Source organism: Gossypium hirsutum, chromosome D10 (assembly GCF_007990345.1).
Source record: "Gossypium hirsutum isolate 1008001.06 chromosome D10, Gossypium_hirsutum_v2.1, whole genome shotgun sequence".
Taxonomy (NCBI): Eukaryota; Viridiplantae; Streptophyta; class Magnoliopsida; order Malvales; family Malvaceae; genus Gossypium; species Gossypium hirsutum.
Window position 1 is genome coordinate 51322719 of NC_053446.1, and position 27163 is coordinate 51349881.

The 27163-nt window shown below is 31.4% G+C and overlaps 3 protein-coding genes across 3 annotated transcripts; all 3 read left to right on the top strand.

Annotated features, from left to right (window-relative positions):
* Window positions 1-2353: 2353 nt before the first annotated feature.
* LOC107895978 (uncharacterized) lies at window positions 2354-4160 on the top strand. Its single transcript, XM_016821155.2, has 3 exons — window positions 2354-2630; window positions 3597-3822; window positions 3907-4160. Exons 1-3 carry the CDS (start codon window positions 2454-2456, stop codon window positions 4020-4022), a joined length of 519 nt encoding a protein of 172 aa, XP_016676644.2. The 5' UTR covers window positions 2354-2453; the 3' UTR covers window positions 4023-4160.
* Window positions 4161-4431: 271 nt separating this feature from the next.
* LOC121222264 (protein trichome birefringence-like 4) lies at window positions 4432-6631 on the top strand. The gene is made up of 5 exons (XM_041102524.1): window positions 4432-5176; window positions 5268-5460; window positions 5572-5759; window positions 5839-5997; window positions 6109-6631. Exons 1-5 carry the CDS (start codon window positions 4659-4661, stop codon window positions 6440-6442), a joined length of 1392 nt encoding a protein of 463 aa, XP_040958458.1. The 5' UTR covers window positions 4432-4658; the 3' UTR covers window positions 6443-6631.
* A 9624-nt stretch (window positions 6632-16255) lies between these two features.
* On the top strand, window positions 16256-17300 carry LOC121222265 (major strawberry allergen Fra a 1-2). The gene is made up of 2 exons (XM_041102526.1): window positions 16256-16542; window positions 16636-17300. The coding sequence occupies exons 1-2, from the start codon at window positions 16362-16364 to the stop codon at window positions 16932-16934; spliced, it is 480 nt and encodes a 159-aa protein (XP_040958460.1). The 5' UTR covers window positions 16256-16361; the 3' UTR covers window positions 16935-17300.
* The last annotated feature ends 9863 nt before the right edge of the window (window positions 17301-27163 follow it).

Genomic DNA, 27163 nt, shown 5'->3' on the forward strand with positions numbered 1-27163 from the left:
AATTATTATAAAAACTATATAATATATACATAGTGCCGTCCATTCATTAATTCAATGGCAAAATTGCAACATGAAACCTTCATATTAAAAGAACAACCACTATTTGGCCCTTATAAAAATAACCACTAAATTTTTATTTTACGCGATTAAGCCCTATTCTCAAATTAAGCACTCAAACAATAAAATTAATTTACGAAAATTTCACACATATAAATTCACACATAATAAACACAGAAAAAATATTAAAATATTTTTCTGACTCAGATTTGAGGTCCCGAAACCACTATTCCGATTAGGGTCAAAATCGGGTTGTTATAGGATACATACTTAGTTCTAGTTAAGGCATGAGTGGTTGATGCTAACTGAGCATGAAATGGTAAGTTTTGTTATGAGTTGTGGTATATACTTCTGACTTGAAAGTTTAGCTTGAATCGTGGCTTGTTATATGATTGAAATGTGGTGTCAATGATGGCACATTGGTTAGGCACATAGGTTGGTTGTTTAACTTGATTTGAGTGTTTTAAAATGCAATCCAAGGTCTTGTAAACATGTGTGTAAGAGTATGTTTAGGTACCTAAGTTTTTGGATGTGAAATGGGCATGTTTTGGGTCATTTTTAGGCACACACGGCCTGGGGCATGGGTTGCCACACGGCTGTGTGTCACACACGGGCAAACCTACACGGGTGTGTACCTTTAGCGTCTTAGGTGCAGGTTGGTCCACACGAGCACAAAGAGTTACATGATTTGGCAACACAGTTGTGTGACCCTGAGCCACACGGCCACAGAGAGTTGCACGACCTAATCACACGGCCGTGTGACCTTATATTACACGGGCATAGTGAGTTACATGGGAGTGTGAAGTAGCCACGCGGCTATTTCCGAAGCCATACGGTCTGGGCTCTATCACATGGCTGTGTGACCCCTGTTTTGAAAATTTTTAATTTTTCCCCAAACTTTCTGAATTGTTTCAAATTGGCCCTTGATTGTTTCTAAACTATTTTTTTGGCCTCGTAGGCTCGATTTAAAGCCCATAAGTGTATGTTTGACTTCAATCTGAATTATTTATGAATGTTGTTAAATAATTGATAAACTCGATGTTACTTGTTGTTAAATATTTTGAAATGTACGGTAATACTCCGAACCCTAATCCGGTGACGAAAATAGGTTATGGGTGTTACATGTTCTCCTTGAGAGGAAAAAAAAGAGGAACTTTGAGCTATCGTTCGAATAAGGGAAAACCATCTTCAGACCGAGCCTCGAAGCTTTTTTATGAACAATTATTGGTGGAGAATATATAATTGAAGCAATCCATTTCAAAGCTCTCTTAAGGATTAAATAGGGAGAAAAGGAGAGTTGTTGATTGGAGGAAATGATTGGGCAAGGTGGCCCAGATTAAAGCTAACAAATATGCCTATTTGGAGAGGGCTTGTCAGCTTTAGCTTCAAGTTCTTGAATTGGAGGTTGAGATCACAAAATTGAAAGATAATTTTAGGGAGTTGCCGAATGAATCAATGGTGCATCATATACAGGTTGGGTATGATGTGCAAAATGTAAAATTTTATATATTTTTTTCAAGAGATTAAATTACAAACATTCTACTTTTGGAGGGACCAAAATTTAATTTTAAATTTTAAGGAACTAAAGTGTAATTTTATTATTAATTGGGTATCCTTCATATCCACTCCACATTCCATGTTTGAGGTTCATGGCTATCCCTCCCAATAATGCCATCTCTAAAGTATGAGCCTACGTGCTTTTTTAGAATTACAATGTTTCTTATCATTGCACCCAATATTTGTTGGTAAAATGTAATTTTATTATAACAAACTTAATTTTTTTTAAAATGACTAAAATAACAATTTTTCATTTTATGAGTTAGCCTCCTCAAGTTATACCCCTGCTAATGCTATTATGTTATGGTATTCGTATTTCATGATGTGCGATTGTTAGATATGTATATATATATGTTTGATATGAGTATATTCTTTTTGTTTTCATATTGTATAAAACAATTTAAAATGACATTGAAAGATCCTTGACTTTGTCTAGGATATAGATTAATTACCCATTAATTTTTTCTAAAATAAAAAGAAACCTTGACTTGCACTAAAAGTTATCATAAACGTTATATGATTTTAGGTTTGATATCTGGAATCAGTAAAAGTTGGTGGCTTCCACTCATCTGCTCCAATTCCCAGTGACGTCTTTAGCCTTCCTCCAACGTAAACGCTTCCTTCTTTTTCCTATCAAATTTACCAAACTCGTCAACGGTGGAACTTCGAGTATATTAAAACCACACCGTTTTTGCCAATGTTTATATACAGAAACCAGTTTTACGTTACGTGCTAGGCTGCTGCATGATAGTTAATCACTATATATATATATATAAGCAAGCTCAAATGCATCTTTCCTTCTCTTATATTTATTTCAAATTGTCTTTAAAGCTTCAACAATGGCGTCCTTGTATACAGTCGGGAAATCATGGGTTTTAGCAGTAACCATAGTATGCATGTCTATTTTCTGGTTCCACTTGTGTAAGGCTGATGAAGATTTTCCCGAAACAGGCAGTGTTGGTGATGATCCAGCTCAAATTGTCGCCAAGGCGTTGCTATGTTTCAATGATAAATATGTAAGATTTTCATGTTCTTAAATATCTATTAAAGGAATTGTTTGGTCTAATCGTTATTTTAGTCCCTCAACTATGCTGAAATTTAAAATTTGATCTTTCCACTTCAGTCTGGCATAATTTTCTATGTCTAATTTTACAATATTATCAATAAATCTAAATTGATAACATCGTTAGTTCTTGCCATTAGCCATTAAAGTGATGGTGCTATTTTTAGTATTTATAGTTATTCGACCATATAGTCAAAACCAAGGATGAATCAAAGGGGGCTGGAAGGGACTCGCCTCTCCCCTTGGTTGAAATGGTTAAATTGATTTTCAGCCCTTCTTTAAAATTTATATTTTAATCTAGGTTTTTTAATGTAAAAGTTCTCCTTTGCCCCTAAAGAATTTTTAATTTTATTTAGCCCCTAACACAAATGTCTTTGATTCATTCTTAATCAGAGCCACATAAAAATCTAGTTGATAATGTGCAACCAATAATAAACTTACATGTTACTTGAACACTAACGACAGTTTTTTAATATAAAAAAATGTCATCATTTTATAATCAGAGAGTGTCACATCAAGTTTTAGGAGTTTCACTAAAATTTTAAAAAATTTTAAGGTCTAATTAACATTTAAAACTTTTTTTAGAGGGTTAATGAAAATTTAAAAAAAGCGAAGGCATAATTAAAATTTTTAAAACTTTTGAAAGCCGTAACGATAATTTTCTAAAATTTTTGGGGACCAAGGTCCCATGACTTCCATTAAGTCTCTCTGCGGTCAATTTAATAGCACCAACTAATAATGTTATCAATTTAAATTTACTAAAAAATATAAAAATTGAGGGATCAAATGAGGTTAAGATAAAAAATAAATAAAGTAAAAGAATTAAATCCAAATTTCAACATAGTGGATGGACTAAAATCATAATTAGACAAAATTGTTTTGTTTGTTCATATTTTGGTTTTTTTTCCCTTTCTTTCAGATTTATAGCAGCTGTGAAGAATCTAACAGATTGAGTGCAAGTGGAAATCTAGACGTCCCACCTGAATACACCGAAGAATATTGCAGTGGACCTTGCCTCTCAGAGACCCACCTTGTTCTCAACTGTATAGAGAACATCATGAAAAACTTTGTGTTCTACAACAAGGCAACCATTCACGATATCAGAGACACAATTAAGGCTGGATGTAGCTATGGTCCTGAAAGAGGTAGCTCTTTTTTGGTGTTGAAAACATTTTTCAATCGCAGAAGCCATAAATAATAATCTATAATCTTGTATGTGTTTAATGCAGGTAATTTCGACGTTGAAGAGCACCTTGAAGCTGAGGAAAGCGGTTCAAACAAGGCAGGCACTGGCATTTTGTTTGGGGTTGGGTCCATTATTATAGGGCTCACCCCATTCCTTTGACATGTTTAATAATCTATAATCTACAGAGCTCAAGGATTCCCTGTCTCTGCTTTCAATTACTCTGTTTCAAAGTCATATATATATATATAAAATATGTATTTATTTACTGCTTTCACTAAAAAATAAGGTTGTCTGATACATCCGTTCCAATGCTTTTTTAACTCAAAGATGGGACCAAGAGATCTTATTAATATCTCTTCTAGAATCCAAAAGTGATTCTAGAGATTTTTTTATGATCATTCCATAACACAATTAAGATTAAATAGAAGTCAGTCATATATTTATACGTCAACTCGTTGTTCAATCTTGTCATCATTTCAGACCTAATTATAATAATATGCATAGTAAAGAGATTAAATCAGACCAAATAATAAAGATTGGCTTTTGGCCCTTGCTGTGAACAATGCAACAATAAACCTGGAAACTAATGACAAGAAAACCTGTAAGATTCTGAAATCAACCAGAAAATTTTGATGCTTGAGATTCTAAGATTAAAAAAAAAGTATTAATGTTATGGAGTTAAAACTTTTTTTAAAGTAGAAAGAAGGAAAAAAAAAACTACTATTCCCTCCACAATGTGCCAAAACATCCCTCTATTTTTCCTGTAAAAAAAAAATACTACCGTTTCCCCCATTAATGGCATCTTTCAAGACCATGATCTCCATTTTGATGCAATTCTCAAGAACCGCCCCATGTCTTCTATGGCGATCAAGAACCCATATTTTCTACATGTTCTTGCTCCTTCTTTCCCTCTTCTTCCTTTCAACGTCGTTCAACCAGCGTTCCCCGACTGCGTTAGCCTTGGCATTAGCAACTCGCCTTCGATTTGCCGTCGACTACATCGCCTCCTTCACCTCCGTTTCTTCTTCCAACACCTGCATTGTCTCCGACGTTCAGAGCAACTGCACTCTTTCTTCGGTCACCGCAGTTGAAAGAACTCCTGGGAATTCTCTCGAAGACGGGAACGATGTGATTAAACACCTTAGTTCTTGCGACATTTTTAATGGCAACTGGGTCTTGGATGATTCTCGCCCTGCTTACATACCAGGGTCTTGCCCCTACGTTGATGATTCTTTCAACTGCTTCAAGAACGGCCGGATCGATTTCAGTTACGTTAGATACCGATGGAAGCCTTTTGATTGTCAAATTCCAAGGTCTACAACTTGAGAATTTCGTTCAAGATTTTTATCGAGCACTTTACAATCCTCGACCACTTTGTTTCTAATAATTGTTGAATTCGTGTAGGTTTAATGGGAGGAAAATGCTGGAAATGTTGAGAGGTAAGAGGCTGGTTTTCGTGGGAGATTCTTTGAATAGGAACATGTGGGAATCACTGGTGTGTTCATTGAGAGAATCATTGAAAGATAAGAGAAGTCTCTTTGAAGTTTCCACCAGGAATGAGTACAGGACTCAAGGTTTCTTTTCTCTCAGATTCCAGGTGAGTCAACAAAAAGCATTCTTCAAATTGCAATTTTAGTCAATGAAAACTGTTTTTCTTTTTTTGGTTTGTTTCTCAAGAATTTGGGTTTTTTTGCTGAAATGATTATAGGATTACCAGTGCACAATAGACTTCATCAAATCACCATTCCTAGTCCAAGAATGGAAAATTTCTGATAAAAGTGAGATTAGGAGGGAGACACTGAGGCTTGACATGATTCAGGGTTCTAAGTACAGTGATGCCGATATAATTGTCTTTAACACTGGCCATTGGTGGACTCACCAAAAAACTGGCAAAGGGTATACCATTTTCTTTGTTTTCCATCAATTTCTAGAATTACCATAAGTTTCTGATAAGCATTTGGTGTTAAAATCGCAGCAAAAATTACTTCCAGGAAGGCAGCCATGTCTATGACAGAATGGAAGTAAAAGAAGCATTTACAAAGGCGTTGAAAACATGGGCACAATGGGTTGATTCCAACATTGATAGAAAGCACACCAGGGTCTTCTTTTCAGGATACTCTTCTTCTCATTTCAGGTAAAAAAAAAGGTTTTAATCTATGTTACTCGGACACCGATCTCGGGTATGTTTTTGATATGTTTATTCATGTATTTGGACGGTCATATCTCGGTAACAATGGCGTTTCAGGAAAGGGCAGTGGGATACAGGTGGGAACTGTCATGGTGAAACAGAGCCTATATCAAATGAGACCAGCTTAGCACCATATCCATGGATGATGAGCATCCTGGAATCAGTAATATCAGAAATGAAAACACCAGTATTTTATCTCAACATCACCAAGATGACAGCTTACAGAAAAGATGGGCATCCATCGATTTATCGACCATTAGAGATCCCGAGGACCCCCGGCATGTTCCAGGATTGCAGCCATTGGTGCCTCCCAGGTGTTCCAGACTTCTGGAATGAGCTTCTCTATGCCGCCTTGCTAATATCGGGCCATGACCTACCAAATAATCATTAACATCATTTCCTTTTCAGTTCTTTGTCTCAAGTTCTAATGTTAGTTCCCCCCCCCCTTTTCTGTGTGTATATCAAATGTCTGATAAAAACCAGTGTCAAAACCATTGAAGTAAATGTTTTGTAATGAAATTGCATTGAAAGAATTTGAGTTTATCCTCATTTATATTACCAATAGTCCACCATTTTGGCATTTCGTGGATCAATTTTCATGACGATGCACTAAAAAATTTACTTAGCCATTGAATATGATTGTCTTTTATATCGATGGTTAATCAATCACTGAAAACTGGATCGTTGTTGTCAGGTTTGGTTGTGGTTTTTGATTTATCCTTACGAAATGGATTAATCCTAGTATTGAAAAAACCAGGCTAAGTTGATATCTACCATCAGTTGGTTCGGTGGTTTGATTATTTAATTTGCACTAAAAAAGATTAAAGAACCAAAAAGAGAACAATCATAGTTATTTTAATCCTTTCCCTTTATATATAGTCAGATTTTGTCACTTAATCAAAGCTTCACTTTGATATATTTTATACATTTTTATTTAATATCCACAATTTATTATCTCTATTAGTTGTATATCTTAAATATTAATAATATTGTTCATTAAGTTGGTGTCACAAGTCAATTCGACTCTAACTTATAATTGATGACAAAATCATGATAAATAATTGTAGTGCATTTAGTATTGTTTATCTAAGGTATTTATTGTTCAAATTTCGTTTTACTCATAATTTAATCTAATTTTTTATTTTAATATTGTATACATTTCATGTGTTATTATGATTGATTAGTTTCAAACCATACGTTCCATTGTTTATTACATGTTACTTTTAAACATGCATCTGCATTTTAAATCTATGATTATGCGTGTGGTAGGATTTTTAATAGTGAACAAAATTCCTCTACCTCCTCTCCATATCCCTTTTGTGCTCCACCTATAATTACGTGACGCGTGTCTCAACTAATAAATTTAGGAAAATTGGTCAATTTTGGAGAGAGAAACAATTAGGGATTTAGATTTTTTCCCCAAATTTAGGGAAATTGGTCAATTTTGGAGAGAGAAATAGAAAGTGTTTCTTGTAGGACGCATTTTCTTCCTTCCAAAAATTAATTTTTTGTTGGGTGTTGGAAATTTAGGAAGAAAAATTTATTTTTGTTTGTATTTGAGGGAGACATTGTGATAGTTTTAAGGTATGTTTGAGTTCATGGTGATGTAATGGCACTTGGAGACCCACACATTTCATTGGTCGTGTAGCACTATTACCTTAGAAGATGTCGCATTGCAACTTTGGCTCCCAATTCACGGTGGTTATACGGTCACAGGTTGAAGCATAAATAGAGCGCCCAATTGACGGTGGTTATACAGTCACGAGTTCAAGTATAACTTGAGCCCCTAGTTGACAGTGGTTATGCAATCATGGATTCAAGTATAACTCGGCCCCCCGATTGACGGTGGTTATGCGGTCGCGAGTTCAAGTTTCATGCTACCAAACGAGGATGCTTTATAAACCCCATACATAAGTTTGAGATCATAATAATAGGAAAAAAAGATATTTTTCAACATAATCAACTTATTCTTTTTCTCCATCTCCATCAAAGTAGTATTCTTAACCTCATTGTCTAGAACCTGTGACAGAGTTGGGGGCAAGAAGACTTTCTGGGGGAGTGACTGTGACGGTGGAGAAAAAGCTAAAACTTGAGTCGGGTCAGTAGCGGTTGTAGTTATTAATGAGTTATTTAATCATAGCAATCGTTGTCGCCTCGAGTTGTGTTTTAGCTTTTCTCCATCGTCACAGTCACTCTTTCCCCTAAAAGTCTTTTTGCCCCTAACTCTGTCATAGGTTTCGGACAATGAGGTTAAAGATACTACTTGAATAGAGATGGAGAAAAAGAATAAGTTGATTATACCGGAAAAGGTCATTTTTCCCTATGATATGATCTCAAACTTATGTGTAGGGTTTATAAAGCAACCTTTTCTGGTGGCATGAAACTTGAACTCGTGATCGCATAATCACCGTCAACTGGGGGCCCGAATTATACTTGAACCCGTGACTGCATAACCATCGTCAACTGGGCGTCCTAGTTATACTTCAACTCGTGACTATATAATCACCGTGAATTGGGGGCTCGAGTTGCAATGCAACATCTTCTAAGGTGATGGTGCACTCCCTACATGACAAATGAAATGTTTGGGTCACCGAGCACCACCGTATCACCGTGAACTTAAACATACCTCAAAATTATCAAATGTCTCCCTAAAACTCCAACAGAAACAAATTTTCCCTCGAAAAATTTCAATGCTAAACAATTTAAAAAAATCTAATGGACGATAGACAAGTGAGTTGATGGAATAGGGGGATCAAAACCTCTTTATATAGGCAATCGGGAGGAATCTAAAAGAAAAACAAATCATGTGGGAACCTATAATTTTTAGGGATTCCCAAGATGAGATGTTTGAAAATTATCCCGGGATTCCCGAGTTTTAAATTTTTTCAAAGGATTCCCTGTTAGGGTTAGGGTTGAAAAGGTATGGGAAGAAAATATCTCCCTAATCCAAACCCTAAACTCGAGATTCTCGAGCCTGAGAATCCCGAATAAGATTTAAACATCAGATCCCAAATTTTTTTGAAAAACGCTTCTAACAATAAGCATTTTTTAAAAACTATTCAGACTTTTCAAGAACACACTTCTTGTTAGAAGCGCTTTTTAGACTTGTCATGTCCAATCTTTTCCAACATTTTGAAGTTATGTTTGTTATCCGAGGGTAGTATTTCCTATAAAATGAATACATTCTATGTAGACGTTCCATACTGATATTTCGAGCAGTTTGTTTTTATAAGGAGAAGATTGTTTATGTTAAAAATCTAAATTTCAAAAATCAAACTAATAAAGTAAATTAGTTTAAGTAAGAGTTGTTGTTTGAACTTGGATAATGTGTACTCATTTTTCTATATAATGTTTTGGTTTTAAACGCATGAAACAAGTTATTTGGTTGAAGATGAGTAGACGAATTAGAGCAATTATTTATTATGATGATCAAATTTGTGATACCGAAATTAGAGTTGTTTTTGTATCAGCCTAATCTACAAAATTAACTTTCAACTGGAGCATAAAATTGCACAAGCTTCGATCAAAAATTAGAAGGAAAGTGTTGACTTCAAGTTGGAGAAGAATTTTGAGCTTGAAATATAGATATCTAACGTCATTGAACCTTGTTAGATATGATATATTTGAGTTCACAAGTGACATAGAGGTCGAGGCGATGCTCGATTCACATTGATCTAATGGAGATGTTATAATAAAGGTCATCTTGGCATTCTACGATGACATTACTTACTCCTTTCCTCCTCCGGAAGTAGATATGGCTTACTGTAAAGTCTAAACCATGCCATGTAATCTGGAGAGGTCGCCAAATATGGTGGGAGAATTGGTTCGCGCATAGGTTTGAAATCGTACTTATGTTCCCAAATGTAGATATATTTGGCATGAAATTGAGGCTAATCTTCATCAGTTCTCCCCCGTAAGTCGATCTTGTGAAGTTCATTAAGCTCCTAGGGTGACGGCGAAATACTTTGCCTAAACCCAAACTGGCACATCACTTGATTAGATTCGTGCATCTTGACCGTTATAAAAACTATCAATGGCACTTTGACGTGCCAGATGTTATGATTCGCCAAAAATTCGATTGGGATGCATTCTTGAATTCTCGGATCAAAGTATTGCATCTATTCAAACTACAATACGAAATTATAAATTTTACTATGTATCTAATATTAAATTTCAAATCCTTCCATAAATATTATATAATTGAAAAATTAAAAAACTAATCTCGACTTCTGATCATTGATTTACCAATAGTCGGATATCTTCAAGCTTGTTTGGTATACCCACATTACTTGTGTCATTGTTCCACCTATTCAAATAATATGCTATTTCAAAAATATAATAATGAAAATTATTATTATAACTATATTATTAAATGAATTTTACCTTATTACGAGTGAGAATTCATAAGGGGCACTTACTCAGGAATGTAAAAATGGTAACTAGTACCATACCCATGACTGAAGGAGTATACAACCACCGATTTTAATTTTTTGTGCTTCCATTGAAGGAGTATAATGTCACCAACATAGTTGATCCCCAACTGAGTCACCCCGTTTCTTTTAAGTCTAATTGTTGGAGCCACCTTAAATGCACCAAATTTTGAGATTTATCTGGAATTAGAAAACCTTCGATTAACCTCAAAATGGATGCTCACACGTATTGTTGTCTTTCAACGGCACTGGCGGAGTTGTCGATATAATTGAAATTTTCTTCTAACCGTTTCATCTATATTCGGCTACCACTAAACTTGTCTGACACCTTGCCTAATAGCTGCTCGCAAATTGCGCTCCAATCGCCAACACCCACAACCCCTGTAACGAGCAACCAGTAAAACGAGTTGTAATGCTACATCCTCTAGTGTAATTGTACACTTACCACATGGAAGATGGAATATGTGTGTCTCGGGTTTCTATCTTTCCACCAAAGTGTTGATAAGTGCAGGATCCAATTTAGTCCCCCCTCGAACATACGAGACACGTACAAGAATCCCGCCTCTTGCAAGTGTTGTTCAATAACATGCGGTGCCCTCGTACTTAAATTGTGCATGCGCGTCTCGATAATTTGATCTTCGGTCTGATTATATAAACATAAAAATTTTATAAAATTAATAATGTTAAAAACTTAATAATTAAATTAATCAAAATTAAAAAATTAATATTATTTTCTTACCATTTGCAATTGGAAGCTAAAAATGTATTTGGCATCCAAACGAATAAGCGTCATTGACATTTTTAAAATTATAAAAAATCAAATAAAATGGAAGAAATTATGAAATATAAAATTAAAACAACAAGAATTTGAGAGAAGTTGAATGAAAAATTGAGAATCAAACAGTTGAGAGAATTGAGAGACTAGATGAATAAAATTGAGAGACTAAGATTTGAATGCAAAAGAAAGAAAATGAGTTGGATATATATAGAAAATAAACAAGCTATTAGAAAAAAAATTTATCAATTTGAAAAAAAAACGTTGAAAATTAGTCATTGGAATTTTTTTATGGTTGGAAAAAGTTACCGTCGAACCACTCTCTCTTCAAAATCAGCTTATTTTCCTAAATTTGGGAAAAATGACCTAATTTCCTAATTATTTTTTAAAACTGGCCTTTTTTGCTAACTTTCACAATAAATGCATCTACTTTCTTAATTTAATGCTTTGACTTTTGATGGCAAAAGACGAAGATTCTTACCAATCAAAGTTTTTACGAGAACAAAAGTTATCATTCTCCTGCTTTTCTAATAATTTTCTTTCTTAATAGCCTCTTGCAAATCAAAATTTTTACAGGAAAAAAATTAGCCTTTCTCTTTCTTTTCTAATAATTTTTTTCTTTAATGTTTAGTTGTTTGATTGATTTTATAGATTTTCCTATTTTCTATATTTTTAAACTATGAGTTATTTTTCGCCGCCTTGTTCTCTATCTCCATGATGATTATATTATTTTAATTTTTGATTTTTTTAAATAATGGTTCAATAAAAAGTGGTAAAAATTGGATTGATGATCTTACTTATTAAACTATTATAGTTCAACTATATTAAAATAACAAAAATCCATAAAAAATCCATAAAATTCATAGAAAAAGTTAATAAACAAAAATAATTAAAAGTACAAATATATAAACACCCCTCACTTGGAGTGAATCAATACATCACGAGCAAGGGATGTTACATTTAAACACTAAGGCTACTCAACTTGAACATCAATTTTAAAACTTTGTTTTAACATAAATAGACTCTTTTGGAATTATTCAAGTCATTTCTAGGCTTTCTTTAAAGTTTGGTTACAAACGAGGACCAATCAGGACTTATTCAAGTCAAAACAGGGTAAACAGGGTCAATGTTGCGACACTGAAAACAAAATACTATAATTACATGTCCACTGTTGCGACACTAAAGACAGATTACCCAAAACATGTTTGAAACATATAAAACCAAGTCTAAATTATCATCAATCATTCTATATTACTTTTAAACATTATAAAACATAAATCTCCATCAAAACATCATATGATTCCACATATACCTCAATCAAAATTTAACTAAGTTTGTAAGGTTAACAAAATGATCAAGGTTCTTCAAGTATTCCCATATGCTTTACATTAACCTGTGTACATGCCATAACCTATATCTAAATCATACTCTCTTCCAAGCCTTAAGATGTGATGAGTTGAGATGGTATCTTCACTTTAGAGCTTCAACTCGAGTCTCTACCAACGCATTGAAAACATAACGCGTTAAGCTTATAAAAGTTTAGTAAGTACATCAAGAATTAAACTTACCATTTAAAACAACCAAAGTTAACATTTAAGTACTTCAATAATAATATACAAAGAAATTAAATAGAAAGTAACCATAGTAAATTCTTAGTCCAACATTCTATAATTCACTTACCAATTCATTAATATGAGCACTTACTATTTAAATTATTAGCCCAATTGTAGACTCAATAGGACACATAGGATATGCGGAATGAACATTGATTAATTTGCATAAACATGCATACACTACCTTACACCAAAGTGTAAAGTTAACAAATTGCACCGAAGTGCCATTTTCACTTGCACCGAAGTGCGAAATCACTGAATTGCACCGAAGTACTACTATCATTAGCACGCTTGAAATTTTCCCAATGGCATGCCATCTATATCCTACTAGTTCACACTTTGTCTACATGGGCACTTATACGTTAAATTCACCACATTGACTCAACAATTAAAAACAATTTAAAGTTTACACCTTTTACAATTTAATCCTTATTAACATGAAAATTTACTATACTCTAAAATTCCACTATAATTTTACTTTTCGTCTATTCACTGATACATCACACTTCGTTCAAACCCTATTTATCAGTATTTTAGTTCACATGTTTAATTTTGTACACTTTACAATTTAGTCCATTCTTCCTATTATTTCAATATACCAAATCTATTCATTTTGTAATAAAAAACCAATTCATATTTTCACTACTCATTCATCAACTTTATATATATATTATATTGACATATTTACAAACAAATTAATCATATAACCATTTTAATATGACTTATAGTTAGATTAAGTTAGGTAAAGTAAAATTCTTGAAGTACTTGTAGTCAAGTGCTCGGATGAGCTCTTTCTTCTTCCTTCACTCTTTTACTACTTTCCCCTTATCAAGACTTTTTTGATCACCTCTCTTCTCTTCCTTTTCATTAAGATATCACACATATACAATATTTAATATCAAAACAATAATCACATATAATTTCCATGCACTTTTAATGAAATAAATATGAAATCCTTAAAAAAACCTCATCATCCTCACCTTGAACTTTTATCCAAATCCCTTACTTCACTTTTCTTTTTCCTCCAATGTGAACACTAGTTAATTTTACAAGAACTAAGCTTGCTATGAGGTTTCTCTATTGATTTCACTAAGAATTTATGAAAGAATTTGAAGTTTTTGAGCTTGAAGTGGTTGAAAATGGTGGAAATGACTAAAATGAAAAAAAATAAAAATTGGCTTCAAATAGGAATGAGAGTGACATGAAGATGGAGAGAATAGAAATCAAATGGTGATATTTCTACATCCTTCTATCTAAATATCTATTTAACTTAATAAATAAATAAAATCTATCCATCATCACTCCAAGTTTAATAGGCACAATTTTATTCCTATTTTCAACATCATTTAAAGGTACAAAACTTTCCAACAAATAAGAGTTTTTTTAAAAAAGTTATTTCAGAAAAGACCATTTTACCCATTATCAATCTTTACAATTCCATCTTTGCTTCATGACACTCTTATGGTATAGTTACACTTCTGGTCCTTCCTCTTTCTCACATCACTTCAATTTAATCAATTTTATTATTAATTCTCACACTTTTTCCCCATCACTTTTCACACTATTACGATTTAGTCAATACGAAAAGTTAATTTCTTTCAATTCAAAAGTCATTTTAATTTCCTATGGTATCCAACTATCTTTTCTAATAATCACTCATGATTCATATTTTACTTCATAGATTCTAACACATGCAAATCCTGAAATAATATTATTCTCTTCTTAGGGGGTGTTAGGGGTGTTACAATATACATATTTAGTTTATAAATTATGACAAAAGCCTAGCACATAGTCACTTACCAAAAGACATATGGGCATTAGCCTACGGTAGAGTTTGAACCCCCAACCTGTAGCTTATAGATCATCTTGAAAGGAGCATGGTATTCCTTGATGTAGCATATATGCTTATTGCTTCCATTTAAGGAGCATGTGTTCAAATTTTACTATAGGCAAAATGTTCACATTTCCTTTGACAAGTGGTCATGCATTACACATAATTTGATCTTGACAAGGCGCTCGTACTGTGTGAACCCACCGCCTCAAGCAATTGAACTCTCCATAGATAAAACATTAATCAAAGATAATATTGATCCATTGAAAAAAATCGACCAACAGCCTTTCGATTTAAAAAAAAAATCAACTTCCCCTCAATCATTTTCTTTCGCTGCCAAATGAAAAGACATTGGAAAGGTAGATTATTACTAGGAATGATATCGGTTCGGTTTGGTTAGGTATTTTAGATTTTTTGAACCGTCCATTGTAATTTAGTTTAGCTTGGTTCTATTCTCAATTTTTCCATCTTAATTTTTTGTTTTGATTTTTTTGACTTATTTTGATAAAATGAGATTTGCTTGATGACTTTTGAATATTATATGATAAAATTTTAATATCTTTTTCATAAATATTTCTAAAAAAAAATAATTTTTCAATAAATTTAAAATAATTTTTATTATTTTAAATACGAAATATTTATTTTTATATCATAAAAAATTAAAATAGATTATATATTAAATAAAAAATTAAATTAAATTAAATTTCAAATAATCCAAATATCTGATTTGGAATAGAATTTGTTGTCAACCTTAACGATATTTAACGAGGCTTTGACTTAAAAATGGTATACAAAAATTGTATGAAAAAGGTTGAATGTAAAAGGGTAGACACAAATGTTGTTGAAAAGATGGGAAATGAATTTCCCTAGATGTGGTCGAACAAAGCCGACAAAGTATTGTCTAAATATAATAAACAAAATAATAAGGATTCTAAGCATAGGATTGGCATATACTCTTAAATATAAAACATTATGGATTTTTTCACCAATTAGCATTTAAGAAAATTGATATTTACTGCCATTCTTTTTATGTTATTGATGTTAGTATGCTTAATCTTCTTTTAAAAAACTTCCATTACAGATATTCTCATACTGTGGTATGCTCTTTCTTGTGGTGTAATCTTAGCATAAACATAGATAAAATAATCTCCATGACATGGCACGTTCTTCCTTGTGGTGTAATCTTAGCATAAACACAGATAGATAAAATAATCTCCATAGAAATATTAAGTGTTATTAATCCCTTTTGAGTTTGAGAAATTTACCCAGATTTCTGTTTTCATTTTTTTCCCTCTAAAATGCTGTACAATTTAGCAAATGGCATTTGTAACAATGCATATATAATCAGTCATTCCCATAAAGACAATGGGAAACTCTATGTCTCAAGAAGTTGATTTGTGCCATTATATATATATATATGTATGTATGTATTTGTTCTTTGCGTTTGTAATAACACAACTATATGATGCTCTACTTCACTTGCAATCCTCGTGTCTTTGAAAACTCAGCCTTAAAATAAATGACAATCAAAGCAAACAAATTTAAAGGCCAAGGCATCCCTAGTACTTCAACCTATATATACAACCCCTTCTTGCACAAGTAGCAATCACCTCCTCAAATTTACCCCAAATCTCCATTTCTCTGATATATACAAACCTGCAATGGGTGTGAGCAGTTACAGTGATGAGTACAGTTCCACAATCCCTCCAGCCAGGCTCTTCAAAGCCTTGATTCTTGACTCTCACAATCTCATCCCAAAACTCATGCCATTGGCTATTCAAAGCATTGAAATTAGTGGTGATGGAGGAGCTGGCACCATCAGGCAGATCAACTTTGCTGAAGGTGGAATAAGCTACTGATTACTGAACTTGCTGTCCATAGTAATATCACTTTGGGTTTGATTAACTAACACTGATTAAGGATAATATGATGCAGGTAGCCAAGTTAAGTTCATCAAGAACCGGGTGGATGAGCTTGATGAAAAGAATTTTTGGTTCAAATACAGTTTGATTGAAGGTGATGGAATGATGGACAAGCTTGAAAAGATTTCATATGAAGTTAAATTTGAGAGCACTGCAGATGGTGGAAGCATAAACAAGATGACGAGCACTTATTACACAAAGGGTGATTTTGTGCTAACCGAAGAGGAAATCAAGGCAGGCAAAGAGAAGGCCTTGGCTATGTACAAAGTAGTGGAAGCCTATCTTCTTCAGAATCCTGATGCTTATGCTTAATTGATGGTTGGAGGTGAGAGTAGTTGGACATCTTGGCTGTTTCGGTGTGTTTAATTTGGGTGTGGGTATAATTGCCTTAATAAGGATTGGAATTCATCCAACTGTTGATGTGGGTCTACTTGTAATGTTTTCTCTTCCTTTAATGTAAAAGAGAGTCAAGGATGACTTGTCTTTATTTGAAACTACAACTTGGAAATCACAGTTTGGAATTTGAAGACAAGTCTTAAAACAAATAGGAAGGAACTAGTGCAATATGTTGGAGAAACTATTGCAATCAAATCCATATAAACTTAGGCAAAAAAATGTATATAAATATTACTTGCAACACACGTGACTTTATCAAAATATAACATAGAAATTTAATTCAATAATTTTATTGCAATATAATTTAAATAATTTAATTTATTTTATTTTATATTATATTAATATAAAATTTTAAATTTAAATCCAAATTATAAACCAAATGTAACCAGAAATTTCAAATCTTAATATCAATAGGAGATAAATATATAAACTTTATCTATTTTAATATTTTTATCTTTAATTTTACATGATTTATTTAAGGGTAAACTACACTAGTAGTCAGTCTTCTATTAGTAAATTTCTTTCTTGATCATTCTATTATGAAAAGTTACAAAATGATCACCCAACTATTAGTAAATTTCTTTTTTGATCACCCAACTATGAAAAGTCATAAAATGGCCATCCAACTATCCAATTTTGCCTTTTTTGGTCACCTATTAGTTAACGGTGGTAGCTTTTAAATTTGACATAATAGCAACTTTAACCTTGAACATTTATACATTGTATCAATTTAGTTTTAATCTTAAAAAATCTAGTCATCAACATTTATCCATTTGTCTTAGTGGGGAAAATGTGGAGGTTGTGACATTGATGAAGTGTTGGTTATGCAATTTAATGAATGGATTGACAAAAGTTATTTATTCGATATTGATATGTTGAGAGATGAATTTATTCAGTTCGGCCTAAAAATGGAATATCAGACTACCAAAGAAAAGCTTGATAGAGCCTTCATTAACATGGATTGAACAGACAATTCCCTCGAAGCCATGGTTTTGCAAAACTAGCCATTGAATCTAATGACAAACCAATTCATTTTTCAAACGTTGGAGGAAAAGGAAATAAGTATTTCGTTTTGGGGCAAAATGGTTACTTAAATACCACTACTCAAGTTTGGAGTAATCATATGAAGTTGACCACAAGTAGAAATTTTTAGACCAAGTTACAAATGAAAAAAGATGCTCATATGGAATGAAGAAATAGAAAATTTATAAATCATAGGAAGGAAATAACAGAACTTCAAGAAGCCATTGATTATGCTCAACAAAATGATCCCTTAAAGGAGGCGATTTATGAAACTCATGCCTTGCTATCAAAATTGAACATGTTACTTAATTTTAGCTTGGTTTGTTATGTAAGGCTCTATATAAAGCCAATGTTGTTTCAATTTAGTGCATCAAATTTTCTCCATCAATTCTTTTTCTCTCATAAATTCTTTTCTAGTTTACAACATTTGGTATCCGAGCAAGGTTTTTCTGAGTGTTTTGCAACCAAAAAATGACAATAAAGAGTTCTTTTGTGCAATCGACAATACCGAAATTTAAGAGGCACTATTTTAACGTCTCCAAAAAAATATATGGATTTCTATTTGTTAAAAGCTAGCATTAGTAAATGTCTGCTTCAGTGGTTAAGTGCTTTGGGTATGTTTGAAGTTAGATGTTTGAATCTAGGTGGGAGTAGAGCGGTAAGGTTTTTGCTATTTTTGTCAAGCTGACTTTATAGTAGTTGGATTAATTTGAAATTGTCCTTTGGGTAATCTGATAAAAGTTGGGTAGTTGGGATGGTTTTGGTTTTAATTTCCTAATATTCAATTTGTTTTTCTTTTAAAATAAATCCCGACAAAATTCTTAAATTTCCTCTACAGTTTTTGCACATCCCTTTTTGTTTGTTGTTTTTCTTTTTTTTTTCCTTTCTTTTCATTTTTCATTCATTTAGCTTGTTACTAAGTTGCTTCCTGCGGTTCCAATAAGTGATTTTCTAGCTTTTGTTCTTTCTTTCTTTAGCAACTCCAGCCTTTCTTTAGTTATTTTGATTGGTGTTGTGTAGCATTCAATTTTGGTTGGGGGGAGGTGTGTGTGTGATCAAATCTGTTCTTGAGTGGTGGTGTGGTTTTTTTATTTTTCTTTATTCTATTTTTATCTATATAATTGGGGGTCGTATGTTGTGCTAATTGTGGAGTTATTTTAGGGGAAACTCACGAGGCATTTGATCCTTCGACAAGTTAAGCTCTATGGTGTTTGGTTGTTTCGTTTGGGGGTAAGTCGTCAAACGTTATTTTGGGAATTTTTGTTGGCATGGTTTTGTCATTTTGTGATTAGATTTGGTAAGAGAACGTGTTAATTGACTTGTGTTTCTATCAAATTAGGTGTTGGACTACTCGATTTTTGGAGTTACATTGAAATCGGATCAGGTGCGTAACGAGAAACCCAAAAATTAGCAAACTGCGAAAGCTGAAAAACAACACTGTCGATGCTACATGGCCCTGTGCTAGACCGTATGTGACACATGGTCTGGGTTATTTTGGGCCATGTGGGCCACACGAATGTGTGGGCCCAAAATTCTAAAATTTTCCCTAGGGTCGTACACGAAGTCCCGATCGACAGAGGGCCTCTCGTAAGGGTAGTATGTGAGTTTATGTATGATAAAACATGAAATCTGGACATCTGTTAGTATAGTTTCTGCTATCTATAAGAGTAATTAAGATGCCGAATTATTAATAAATCTGAATATTTATGATACGCATGTGGTTTGTATCTATATGTTGCGCATGTAAAACAATGACATGTATAATTTATGCTTTGAATTTGTATGGTATTTATTGTATTCTATATCTGCATCTGGGTTGGGTTGTAAATGTTGCGTGGAGGAAGTGATTCTGTAAAAAGGGCGATAAATCGCCTATTAATCCGGCAACTCAGCTGCGATTATTCTTTAAAGTGTCCTATGGACACCAAGTGGTTTGTAGGGATGGATGGGTGTTTTATACCCATTTGGTGTGTTGGGATGGTCGAGAATGGTATGTAGCAGTTGGGGGTAGGATTACGTGTTGTATTTGTTCTGTTCTGTTATAAATCTATTTATGATAAATCTGTCTGATATGCATTTATCTGATTTAAGTTATTCGTTATACACTGAGTTTCAAAACTCACTTCCTGTTTAATTGATATTTTCAAGTAATCCTCAATCTTATGTGGTCGGTGCTATCGGGAGCTCGGTTAATGTCATAATTTATTTAAATTGGTTTATTTAAATCTTGGTATTTTGGTTCTTTAATTTTTGGACTCTCTGGACATTTTGGATTCTTTAGATTTTTAAACTTATTCCCGTATTTTGCTTAATACTGCTCAAATGTTTTAGTTGACAAAATACACATTGCTACCAAATTAAATGGTTTTCAAACAACGAACTGTGTTTTACAAATATCCCTTTTTAAGTAGTCTTTCGCTATGAATTGTATGTTTTAGAAAATATAAACAAGGTAACATTTTTAGTAAATAAAAAAGTAAGAAATGATTTTGAATAAAATCGAGATTTTGAATGTTTATGACCATTTCCCCTTTACCCAAAAAAAACAACAAATTTGCAAATCATATTAAGTAACAACTCCAAATTTGGCCATTATGTCTAGGCTGTGTTTGGGGTGTTACAACTATGATCACTGGGCGATGCTCATGGAGAATTTCTTTTTCGATCAAAGGAATGTTGGAGCTTAATGGAGAATGGAGTTTTTGCAACAGTAGTAGATGCGATTCTGACAGAAGCAAAGAGAAAGCACATCAACAATTGGAAACTAAAATACTTGAAAGAAATTTGTTTTAAGCCTTATGATAGGTGCTAAAAGTAACATGTTTTAATCTCATTCTTAATGCATTCTTGGGTGATTATTTGATGTTAGTGTTGAATTTTATGCTCTTAATCCTTTAAATTCATGTTTTTATACTTAGGAGAGCATTTGGGAGCAAAATGAGCAAAAATGATTGGAAACCGAAAAATCAAAGTGAGTTACAAGAGCCACATGGGCTGGACCATTCCACACGGCCTGGACGCATGACCGTGTGAGCCACACGAGCTGCCATACGACTATCTGGTAGGTCGTGTTGATTTCACGAATTGCACTCTGAATAGCGGAAAAACACGATTTGTAGGGTTTTTTGGGCATTCTGAGACCTATATATGACAGAAATGAGAAGATAAGAGTGAGTCGTCATAGAATACTCAAGAAACTAACTCGAAAAACACCATTGAAGTCGATTCTGAAGCAAATTTTCGTCAAGATTGAAGACTCCCTTTTGATTTATTTGGAAATTATTATGATTTTCTTTAATTCTTGTGGTTATACTGTATTTTGGATGTGTACATGCACGGATAGGGTGAAATTTATTAAACTTCATTCACTAAAGCTGCCAATTTTCAAGTTTGGAAAATCAATAGACTTGTGACGACTCTTTGAATGGGATCCAGACATTTTTAGGTTTAGATGTCTTTATAGTTTTGAATATCTATCTCTTAGCTTCGAAACACACTTTGAATCACTCAATTTTAAGTTTGGGAGTTCAAGTTATGACCGTTTTAGTGAAGACTGCGCGAGTAGAATTTCTAGACGAGAATTACGAGTTTTGGACTTTTAATTCAAGTTTAAATCATATTGAGTTTGGTTTTTAAGCTTAATTTTTATTATATATGAGCTCAATATTGTATTTATAAACTCTTATTATTTTATTATTCTGAATTTTTAATTATTATTAAGTATTTTAAGTTATTTAGGAGTTTTATGTCAATAAGAAAGTTTAGTTTAAAAATACTTCTTATTTAGGTTAATTAGAGTTCTAGTATACTTAATAGTTTTATCTAGATTTATTTAGCTAGCCTATATAAAGGTTTTTTCATTGTTCATTAAGGAGAGAAATTGTTTTCTTTAATAAAGTTTTCAACTTTGGGAGTTTGTTTCTTGTGCAAGATTTCTTTCTTATGATTTTTAGAAATTGTTTTCTTCTCGATTTTCTTCAAAGAGTCGTGAGAATTCATTCTTCACCCTTTAATTTGCCAAGAATTATTTTTTGGAAGGTTGATTAGAGCCATTAATTGAGTTTATTGAGATTTATATCTTAAAGAGTTCAATTAGACATTTATCATTCTATCCATCATATCCATCGATTTATCGTTCCATCTTCCACTTTACTTTAATCTATCGTTTCTCTATTTAGTTACCATTTTAAATATTTTTCCACTTTTTTTAATTTATATTTCTTATTTATTTATTTTATTTAGTTTTAAATTTTTTCTCAAATTTCTTCTTTTATTGTTTTCGATTTCTTTATTACTAAATTTCTTTATTTCTTCTTTTCAGATCAGATCCAAATCTTTCCTTTTCAAGTCGAACAACTTGAATTCGATCCTTCTTCCGCTTCAATTTCGTACCAGGATGTTTTTATTTGCTAGCATGAACTAATTTTCTACATACCTAGGGAGATGAACCCTATGATAAATTCTATCATTTGATTTCTATTTTACGCAATAAATACTTAGATCTTGTTCTCAATTATGTGTGCTTAATTCTTGGTTTGATATTTCTAGACTATTGATCCATGTTTGATATGCTTAAATCAGAGGAGGAATAGACCCTGTTTAAGAGTAGATTTAGCGTAATTGAGTGGAGTTGCATGCAATCCTAGAAATAGGACGACATAAATCTATCAGATTAGAGTCAAATCTAATAAGGGAATCCATAGATCAAGTTAATGTGATAATAGGGGTTTTAATTAGAAAGAAATTTCAATTAATCAACCTAAAGTTAGTTGCTCTTATTTTTGAAGAGAGATATTAGCATAATTTAGGGATTTCTACGTATCAGGATACTAAGTGAAGAAATTGCATAATTTAGATTGATAATGACAGATGAAATCTAGGTGAATTCTTTTCTATGTATTGTTCCGCTTCATGGTTGTTTACTCGATTATTATCTTGATTTGTTCTTTGTCGCGTTTGTAGTTAATTAATTTAGTTAATTTTAGTTATGAATCAATCGCTCTAATTATTCAGTTAAATAATAGAAAGATGATAATTATTAGTACTTTTAGTCCTTGTGGAAACGATATCTTTACTCACCATAGCTAAATGAATTGATAAGTTAATCTATTTTAATTATATTCGACATTTCAAATAAGAAATGTCTTTTAGTTAATTATTGTAATTCTAAATAAAAATATTTATAAAATTGATTAAGTATTAAATGCGTAAATCACATGCAACGCATGTGATATTCGAAGGTAGTAATTTATTAAACTAGGAATATTACCAAGTTTTGTTTGGTTTGATTATATAGTGAAACATCTTATAAGAAAATAACAAAAAACTTTAATAATTTAATTCAAATTAACTAACCGAAATATATTCAGAGGAGAATTAATATATGATTTATACGCAATAAAATTTAAACTTAACACTCAAGATTTCAATATCAACTTTTTCTGACACAATGAAAGTTTGAATGGCAAATCTTGAAGAATACATGAGAAAGTTTATCTTTCTTTGTATATACCAATTCTATTTAGTCTATTTGTAAAAAAATTATAAGTTGATGTAATTTATAATAATTTAATGTTTATAGTAATTAATATTTTATAGTAAATTTTAGTAATAAAATTTTAGATCATTTAAGATGGATTTTAGTAATACAATTTTGGTTTATTTGCAAATTAGCCCCTAAATTATCTTTATTTTCAAATTAGTATTTAAAGTATTTTTTCAGTAGAAATGATACATAAACTATCAAATTTTTCTCACTTTATCTTCTCTATATATATTCAAGGTCAAATAAGTCATCTTCTATTCTCTTGAACAACTAACTATACCATTTGTTGACAATTGCCCTCTAAGAACTTGCACAACTAAAGCTTCTACAATGGTAGCATTAATATATATATATATATAAAGAAAATTTGTAACCTACAAAAAAAAATTAAAAACAAAAAAGTAATTGGTAAAAAAACTAAACATAACTAATTAGTTATACACTAAAAATCATCTAATTGGCTATAAAAAATACTTTCTAAAGTTAAATTGGTTTATTAAAATTGTAAAATATAACCATTAAAAATTAAAACATAACTAGTAAACACCACCCTATTTCTTCCAAATAACTAAAGAGGACATAGATAGATATAAGCGATAAAAGTGTTATTTTATTCATTACCCTATTGATAATATATTTATGCAACATATTACATAAATAGATCAAAATATAACTCCAAGAAACATAATCGTAATAACATGAGCTTTCGTATTTTAGTTCAGTTCCTTGTTAAAATTTGTCACCAACCTAAGGAATATTGATGTATAGTTTTTCATCCATGCAGGTTCCTTATAGTAAAAGATAATGAAAATTATAGCTAACATTTTTTTATAATTTATAAAGAATTACAAAAACCTAAAAACCAAACTTGAAATAAAGAAGTTAACAAATACCAAACAAAATTTTATAAACTAAGCAGCTCTAATGGTTCAACTTTGGGCATAGTGAGCCATTGGCCTTCAACCATGTCGATTCCCTACCCATTCACCCTTTCTCTCTCAAAATTTTGAATCAAAGTTTCAAATATCGACTTTACTATATTAAGGTAACATTAATTTTATAAACTTTCAAGACAAGCTCTTCTTCCTAACCTAAGTAAGGAGGCTTATATATGTAACAAAAAATATTGTAACATCTATCAAAATTAATAACATAAATTAAAAAAAATGTAACAGCAGACAAAATTAAAGGACAAATTGAAGTATTTATCAAGCATTTGAAAAATGTAACAGTTTGTTTTATTTTTATACTAAAAAATGTAAATGTTGGAAAGTAATAAAGAGGACATTGAAAATTTTATTAATTAAATAAAAATGTAACAATAGAAAAGGGAAAATTAAAGCATTAAATGAATGATAAAAATACCAAAATAAATTATTATTAACAAATTAACCAAATCATATCTAATATATATCATTCTTTACTTCAACAATCTGAGAATTATGTTATTATTTCTTTGTTATCATTTATGATTTATGATATAAAATTATTATTTGAAACTATTGAACATATAATAATTTTAAAAAACCTTCTAAGAAGTTCATGTTAGTTCATACAAAATATTAAAATAAAAAATTACATGTTTGTTATGGGGTAATTAAGGGCATAATGATACTATTCTAAAAATATTAAGTAAAAAATAATTTAATTTTGATTAGTTATTCAATAATAATTTTAAAAACAATTATAATTATAATAAAAAAACTATTATATAAAAGTGAAACATTCATTTTTACCATTAAATTTAAGTTTAGGTATCTATTTTACTCTTATTTTTTTTCATAAAACTCCTTAGGAGGTTGTTTTATAAAACACCGGTGTAAAACTCAAGTGGTTTTACATCTTTCCATATCTTTTAAACTTTTAATATTTTAACAAGTAAACCATTAAATTGATTTATTTATACTTGTCATGCACGTAAATTTTTGAATCAATTCAATATTTCTATCATGTAGCTCTAAAATACTTTCTACACTAATATATATTTAATAGTTGAAATTTTTTAATTTATATTAAACTTGATATACATGATCTACATGATTGGAGCATAAAATATAACGGTTGGATTGTTAAAATATTAAATGTATAAAAAGTTATGAAAAGTTTTACACCGGTGTAAGCGGATCTCTCCATTATAAAAATAATTGCATTTTGATTGGCAATTTAATAATAATTTAAGATATTATTATATTTAAATTCCCTTATTCATAATAAAAGAGTGTTGATAATTTACTCATTTTGCCCCATTAATTCCTAATGACTGCAAATTACTACAATACCCCTAACGGGTCCCTTTAGGAGTTGATTTTATAATGTATTAGGAAGATTACCTCGCGTTGCGTGATTTGACATTTTATAATTGATTTATTTTTAATCAATATATAAAGTTTTCACAAAATAAATTCTAAAATTTGATTTTCTTTTAAGTCAAATAAAAAAATAACATTACTTAAAAATTGAATTGAAAATAGAACATTTAACTTATTTTCAATATTGCTCTTCAATAAAAGAAAATTAAATATTTCATATCAATTTAGGTACAATTTAAATTATAAATAATATTGTACTCAACTGCATAATGTGCAAACATTATCAGTGTTCAACTCCAAAAGAATTTGAGAGAGAAAAAAATTAGAATGGATAAAAAGTAAACATTGAAAATCAAAATAATTAAATTGAATAGGTAACAAATTTCATGTAATTAATGTAAAAACAAATTATACAGTTAAAAATGTATATTTAAAAGAGATGCTGAAATTTTCATTATTTTCAAGATTATTAAAATGCTTTATTTTTTTAAAAAATATACTTTCTAAGTGTATGTCTTTGTCTTTTCTACTCATTTTATTTATATTTATGATATTTTAAAATTTTAATTATTATGAATGGGACAAGTATAAAAACATGTTATTGTTATTGTCAAAAATGTAAAAGCGGTCTTTTGTAAGAATAAGCACTATCCACTCGTTGAAAATCTTTACAATTTGTTACACTAAGAATAATTAGAAATGCACACACAAAAAAAAAACAAGAAAAGAAGTCATTAGTATTTTTTTTAATATAGCATGGAAATATTAGAGGGTAATATAATGTAAAAATGATTAATAAATTATCTCATCAATTTGCATAAATCTCGTTCATCTATGAGAAATTAAATCGACCTTAATGCTTATAAAAATGTTTTTTTTATAAATGCATAGAAAAAATTACATCAAATTAATTGCTCAAAAACGCCACTCGCTTTGTCTTGTTGTAAAACCTCAAAAACTTCATTAGGAGCCACATCAAAAACCTGTAAGCTTGACTTCAACAGACTAAATTTAGCCAACCGATCTGCAATTATGTTGTATTCTCTAGGCACATATCTAATTTGCCATTGTCCTCAGATCTCATAACTCGTTGTACCCTTCTAAGCACAGTGATATCTGGATCCTCCACTCCAATATCAGTCAATGCCTGGACCACATCTGGATTATCAATTTGAATTGTGGCCCATTTATAACCTTTATTTAACAAAATGAGACGCCCATCCAGAATACCCCAAATTCTAGCCTCAGAACATATACATTTACCCAAG